Here is a 6,783-nt window from a genome sequence, read left to right as displayed (position 1 = left end):
ATTTTAGGCTAAGACCATCTTTGTCTGGGCTATAGCTACAAATTCTCATATTATAGATCATTTTTATTAAGAGTGTGTAGTATTCTTTTCTTCCGTTGCAACGCATGTGTCCTTTTGCTAGTACAGACTAATGCCCCGCTTCAAATCGTTGTGTATTCATACATCCGTATATAATTTACAGGTGCAAATTACCGGCTACACGCGATTTTCAGCTAGCAAAGAAAACGATGGAGGGAGGCGTGTATATTTTACAAGGGTTTAGCGTTGAGAACCGAAAATCCAATCAGCGCCTAAAGCAAAGTGAAATGGTTACTAGCCAAGACACGCCGATCTTGATGCAGTCGACGGCGCCTTCTGCCCAGTGCAGCCATCCATGGAGGATTATGATCGCCTTCTGCCCAGTGCAGCCATCCATGGAGGATATGATCGTGAGCAGGTAGATGCAAGATTATCGTGAATTATGTAACCAAGATAAGGGATTTGAAAGTTGGTATACCCACATTTTCTTTAGATAGCTTACCACCTATGCCAAGTGGTACGATACCCACACATTTAGTACTTGAAAGCAACGTTCCAGAAGCAAGATGCAGATCAAAATATGGAAGCATTTATTGTTGGTTAGAATGAACCAGCACATGTAGATTGTTACTATCAGTGTCAAAAAAGTCTTAGATTTTAATACAGAGGGAATGGTATTTTATTTCAGAACAAGATTGCTATTTCTCGAATGTAGTTTTGACCTGCAAACATCCATCATCCGATACTGAATAACCCTTCCAGAAACTTTCCTTGTACGTAGCAGTTCACAGCAAGCCTAGCCGCAGAATAAAATTTCAGAGATCGCATCAGAAAAAAAGAAGGAACTACTTTAAATCACATGACGCTACAGCACTCTTATTACACTGCTTCGAAGCACAGTATACCTCATTCGCAGAATACAAGTCATGGATGAAACTACATACACATTACATTACGGTGACAGTTGACACCACCAACCTTGGGGGCATTATTTACTTACTATAGTCCTATTTCTGCATAGATCCATGCTACTTACGATATATATAGGACCATCGTTCGTTTCTTGATGTACGAGGGGGTTTTCTCGATGTAAGAGGGGGTGGTTTTCGGCTTAGACAAGCTGGACTACTGCAGCGATTCTCAGGGCTCCACCCTGGAGAAGATCAGCAAGCTCATCGAACAGTATAGCCGTGCGCCAGCCCCACCCTTTTGGAGCCTTGGGCAGAAGGGTGCCAGCCTGCTTCAGGCTTCCAAATATCATCACCTCTCTCTTCGATGGACAGATGAGCTAATGCCGAAAGACAGGTAGCAAATTATACCATGTACAGTATCAGTGGATAATTTTGGAGGAAAGAAAAACTGAGGTAGATACCTGATACCGAGCAGTGACCTTTTCCCGGGGGTCTATGTACATGTGGGCCTGAGAAAGAAGTGCATCAGTGACATTGTTATCTTGCGATAAATGAATCAACCCATTAAGTTACTCACCTTCCTCAAGGGGTCTAACAATTCAGCTTTGCGTCTGTGGAGAAAAAGCCCTGCATTGTCGATTTGTAAAATGCTAACATGTCTTTCGGCAAACAACAAAGATGACTGGCAAACATTACAGAATCAGATAAAAAATATGTTACCAAGGGTGCGCCGCCCATGAGGATCCTCATCATTGAATGCCTGGACACTTACCTGCAAACGACCATGTTTATTACCAAACTTGATTTAGGCTGTCAGAAGCATGGATAGGTAGAAGACCAGAAAGTAATAAACCTTCCATAGCGAGCCCGCATAAAATACTTCAGCTGAGTGTTTCACTTGACCATCTGCAAGCCTATGCACATCTTCAAACTCAACCCTGTGTTTACGTATAGACTTGTCAGAGCTTAATATAAACATGATATTAGTGTGTGCACCAAGTTCTAAGTTAATGAGATCTGTAGGGAATAAAGAAATTGACATCAGAAGTTTTGAGCATGTCTTGGTTGGCTTAGACCAATTAGAAATTAGAAGCTGTTTCTTCTGCCTGCCTTTGGTGAAGGCATTAATATCCAACAGGAATACTCAGATTGCTTGAAGCAGATGATAGTCGGGTTATTTTTTTCAGGAACTATGTCCAAAGAGGTGGTGTGTTTTGTAAGAGCAAAGGCAGGATAAATAGGGATCTTACCCAAAGCGGAAAGGAGGGAAATGACTAAGTGGTGTTCTCATGTCCAACGATATAGCTGTGTTATCTGCACTTTCCCAACTAAGTTCATGCTCTTTTGACTCTTGCATCTGGGGAGAAGAACCACCTGGTGTAGAAACAGTAGCAGCACCAGAATATCTAGTTTGCATGCCTGCCTCAAAAATACTTTCTGCCTGATGATGAGAGGCATTGCTTTCTTGGCTAAGATTAACCAATGCAGTCAGACCATCTCCTGGAATATCTCCATTGTGGTCAACTCTAGGTTCTGATTCATCATTGGCAAATGATTGCTGGCCATTCCTTGAACCAAGCCCATAGGGAACACGAGAGAAGACATAACGCGTTGGAGCCCAAGCAGCACCAGGCACATTTGAGTTTCCTCTCCCAATGCCAGCAAGTCCATCAACTGCTCCTCTTACGTTAACACGCACAGGACTAAACATACCATTCGCATCGCCTTGGGCATCTGCAAGGTAGATACTACCTGCAGTTCCTGAAGCACTTGTCCTATCATGCTCCTGCCTGTAGTGGCTGTGTGTACTCACATATGCTTGTTTACAAGCACAAGAATTACTTGTAAGGCAACAGTTTCTGCATGTATCAGCAACTATTGCTTGCACTCTGTGGCACAGGAGCATCTGCATTAACAGATCAGCAAACTTTCAGAGATGGTCTTAGAGAGAACAAAGTATTGAGAGAGAGAGAGAGAGAGAGGGGGGGGGGGGGGGGGGTAGAGTAAAACCTGGAGCCAAAGACCATCGTTTACAGCTTTGCAAGGAAATTCAAACTCTTCAAGTTGCTTTCGAACACTTAACAGTGCATCAAATGACATATTGCAATAGAGAAGAGAACCCCTTTCAAATATATTCATGAAAGTATTATATTCATCAGCAGACAAAGAAGAACTTCCCCTACTGCACCTAACCTGCCGTCGACCAACAACCCTACCACCCCAAGGAGGTGCAGTGGGTCTTCCCCACTCACATGGTACTAATCCATTACTTGAAGAAGTTCTTGAAAAGTAATTTTTTGTTTGCTCCCTAGAAAGCCACATATTTTCGTTAAATTGATAAGAGGGGCTTTCTGCAGATGGTCCTCCTGTAGAAATATCATTCTCCATCCTCTTGGAAGCTTCAGCATTCTGAATGATCAGAACAAACAATACAATCTTAGTGTACTTATCAAGTTTCTGGTAAAGTGATTTGTTTAATGAAAGAAGAGAAGTTCATAGCATGTTGAAAACAAGCCAACATGATCTTCTTACTGGTGGAATGGAGTACGGTGTGCTATCCTGCGGATTTACAACATTTGGAACATCAATAATGTTATTGGCAGCTTTACTCGCCATGTTATCATGCAACTTCAACTTCTGCAGTTCAGATTCCATTAGCTGCTCCTCACCAGTTTCATTCATCGGAGTCTTTCCCTTTCCCATGGAACAATCAACAGTTGATGCGCTTGTCATAAGGTCCAAATTTTCATTTCCACTAACTTCTACATCAGAAACAGTCACCTTTGCCAGTAGAGCAAATAATGCTAGTTCAAACCTTCAAGTTGCAAGAACGGTTGTCATAATTGGGCTTCAAATTATAATGCCACCAGTAGACAACACATACATACCGTTTCTCCTCATTAGGTACCCACAGTTCGTCCGATGTAAGGAGAGAATGTAAAGTTTGTGAAGAAAGTTTTGGAAGCACCTTTCAGCAAAATGCAAAACAGGTATCAAACCTCTGCCTAAAAGGGAATGTAGATTGAAATACACCCAAGTACAAATCATATGTGTCATAATTCAGCATTCATGTTGCAGTGACAGCAAAGTAAAAGCTAAATAAAGTCAAACAGTTCAACATCCAAAAGTTTTCTATGCATTTCTGGTACAGCAGAGTTGCATTTGTTCTGCAACCTGTATTCTTTCTTTAACGAAGGAAAATGGTAATGAAAGCCATAAAATGTAGGAGGTCAGATTGAACATTCACTTCCAAACTAGTGAGCTAGGCTCAATATCTGTTCAGTAGAACAATATTATAGTCTTAACATTAAAATAATTAACACCAAGAATACACAAGCAAAACATTGCTGAAATTGTAACCATGGATAATAAGTTCCAAATTGTGAAGTAGTTGAGCTTTATGGAGAATATCTAACACAGATCAAATAACACTATACTAAAATTAAAGGTACAATAAACAGCTCCCTCTGTTCAGAAATGCAGGTTGACCTAGGGTTCATGCAGTCAAATTTTAATACCTTTGACCACTAATTTGTGCGAAAATACATAAATTGACAATATGGAGGAAAAAACATTGGGTTTGTCTTGAGAAATAATAATTATTTTATAATACTTTATTCATAAAGAGCATACTGAAAGCCGGCAGTAACCAAGTTTCCTACTTGAGAACAATATTTGGCAAGTGTAGCTTTTTAGCCAGCAAGATCCCCATGAGTGCTCCTTAGTCCTTACCTCTCGTAGTTCCAGTGTGGCACTTTGACAAAGATAACCCCAGCACGCATTTCTGACACGCTCTCCATGACTACCATAGTCTTGGCTTTCGGCAAACAACTAAAAACAATAAGATAAAAATAAGGCCATAAATAAAGAAGGGAAAAGTAATGTCACTGACAAAGAACACCATGTGTATATATCAATATATGTCGCAAAGATAAGCTGATGGACTAACCTGATATTGTAAAAAGTTTGATGTCCAAAGCTCAGAAATAATAAAATCTGTACAGATTGTACACAAGCCCTGCAATAGTCCATTTGTAAGTACAAGACAATAGCAAACAGTTGCGGACAGTAAGAACTCACGCAAATAGAAGAAACCTGAAGATCCAGAAATGATGCAGCAGCTAGTACACGAAACGCGTTGTTATCATTGAGCTTGGGGGGTTGCCCATAAAGATATGCCAACGCAATTGCAATTGCCTCTGAATCAATATTAGAATCGTCTATATGCAAGACCACTGTAGGTGCTCCAGCTTCTCTCCAAGGACCATGCAACATATTCCTGGCAGTTTTTTTTCAAAGAGCCTGCTTGTCAGTTTCAGAAACTGGCACGGTATTAATCTGGACAAAATTGTCTGTTAGTCGTAAGAAAAGATAATAATCTAGCGAAATGAAGAGGTTTGGTTGCATAAGAAGGTTCCTTTCTATGTTGAAGGTTTATATAGGAGATATAGGCACTGAAAGGTACTTTGCATTGAGGAGTTCTATCAGACTCTGTTGATTACTTCCGCGGGTGCAAAATGCAAGGGGCCCACACATTCCCTGGTTTAAGTTTGACCAACCATTGGAATAATGAAATGTGATGTGACATAGAAGGGATATCACTCGAAAATGCTTTTGATTATGAATCCAAAGTAGTGTTTGTGTCACATGACCAATATTTGATTTTATTTGCATAATCGTTGGTCAAATGTCAACCTTAGGATGTGTGGGTGTCTTAATTTTGCGACAGAACACAAACTAGCCATCAGGCTTCCATTTCGCTTCGTATATGATAAAGGTTTATGAAAGAGGGCTGACTTGATTCATTTGGAAACGGAAAGGTGAGATCTAACTTCCTTTTTTTGGGAAAAAACAGAAGAAAAAAAAACTGCCCTGTCTGGCTCCAATCAGCAACTGAATTGGTCCGTACACATGCAATTCCGCTCAATTCATTCTATTAAACATTCTCGACACGGGTCATAGCACAAGAGATTTCCACTTCAAAGGGAATCGAATCGTCCCCGCCGCGCGGCCCAACAGAAATGAATTTCTACTCTACGAAACAATCCTATATACTCAATCTCGGCAGCAGCGCAAACTACGACGGGAACCGGGCCCGGGGTCCACGCATCCGCATTGGAGGAGGAGGCTGACCTGAAGTAGGTGCTGCGGGAGATGATGAGGCGGTGGAGGCGGTAGGTGGCGCCCATGGCCTCGACGACGACATCGGAGAAGGCGCCGGAGCCGAATCCCTCGGCCTGCACGTGGTCGCAGAGCGCCGCGAGGTTGCAGTCCACGGGGCGGAGCTCCGCCGCCGCGACCGCCAGCTCGTACGGCCGCGGCGCCCCCGCCGGCGCGGCCAGGGGCGCCGCCCCCTCCGCCGGCACGGGCGGCAGCGGGTGCGGCTGCTGCGGCGCCGCCGACATGGCCCCCGGGGGCCTAGGGTTTTAGTTGGAGGAGTGTCGGTGCGATGGGGGCGGGGAATGGGGGTGGGGGACAGAAGACGGGGTCGATCGGGAGGAGGAAGAAAGCGTGCTCGAGGGTAACTGTTTTTTTTTCCTTTATTACTGTCGATGTAGACTTTGTGTTTTCATTTCGAATATGCTATTTATGCAGCGGCAAAATAAAATGTTTTTAGTACTATATAATACTCTCTCTATAAACAAATATACGCTTTTATATTTGTTTACAGAGGAAGTACAAGCGTAGACGCTCCTACATATGTATATTAGGACTTGAAAGAATGATGGACAGGACTACACAGCGGCGCCTCGCCTATGTCTTCCGGTACAGCGACTCTACCACGTCTGCTAATTGCCACGAAAAGTAGCCACATGCATGAACATAAATTTTATGCATGCATTCATTGTAAGAA

General features: G+C 42.6%; 1 protein-coding gene across 1 annotated transcript; it reads right to left on the bottom strand.

The window, feature by feature from the left end:
* Positions 1–850: 850 nt before the first annotated feature.
* Positions 851–6,406, bottom strand: LOC123445350. The gene is made up of 13 exons (XM_045122320.1): positions 6,063–6,406; positions 5,025–5,208; positions 4,879–4,947; positions 4,662–4,760; positions 3,818–3,897; positions 3,462–3,744; positions 2,940–3,338; positions 2,180–2,835; positions 1,783–1,867; positions 1,650–1,701; positions 1,507–1,556; positions 1,391–1,438; positions 851–1,306 (listed from the first exon to the last, which is right to left on the bottom strand). The coding sequence occupies exons 1-13, from the start codon at positions 6,332–6,334 to the stop codon at positions 1,130–1,132; spliced, it is 2,454 nt and encodes an 817-aa protein (XP_044978255.1). The 5' UTR covers positions 6,335–6,406; the 3' UTR covers positions 851–1,129.
* Positions 6,407–6,783: the final 377 nt, after the last annotated feature.

The sequence above is a fragment of the Hordeum vulgare genome, chromosome 3H, assembly GCF_904849725.1.
Source record: "Hordeum vulgare subsp. vulgare chromosome 3H, MorexV3_pseudomolecules_assembly, whole genome shotgun sequence".
In the NCBI taxonomy this organism is placed as follows: domain Eukaryota; kingdom Viridiplantae; phylum Streptophyta; class Magnoliopsida; order Poales; family Poaceae; genus Hordeum; species Hordeum vulgare.
The sequence above is the reverse complement of the archived record's forward strand: the minus strand, read 5'-3'. Positions and strand labels throughout refer to the sequence as shown.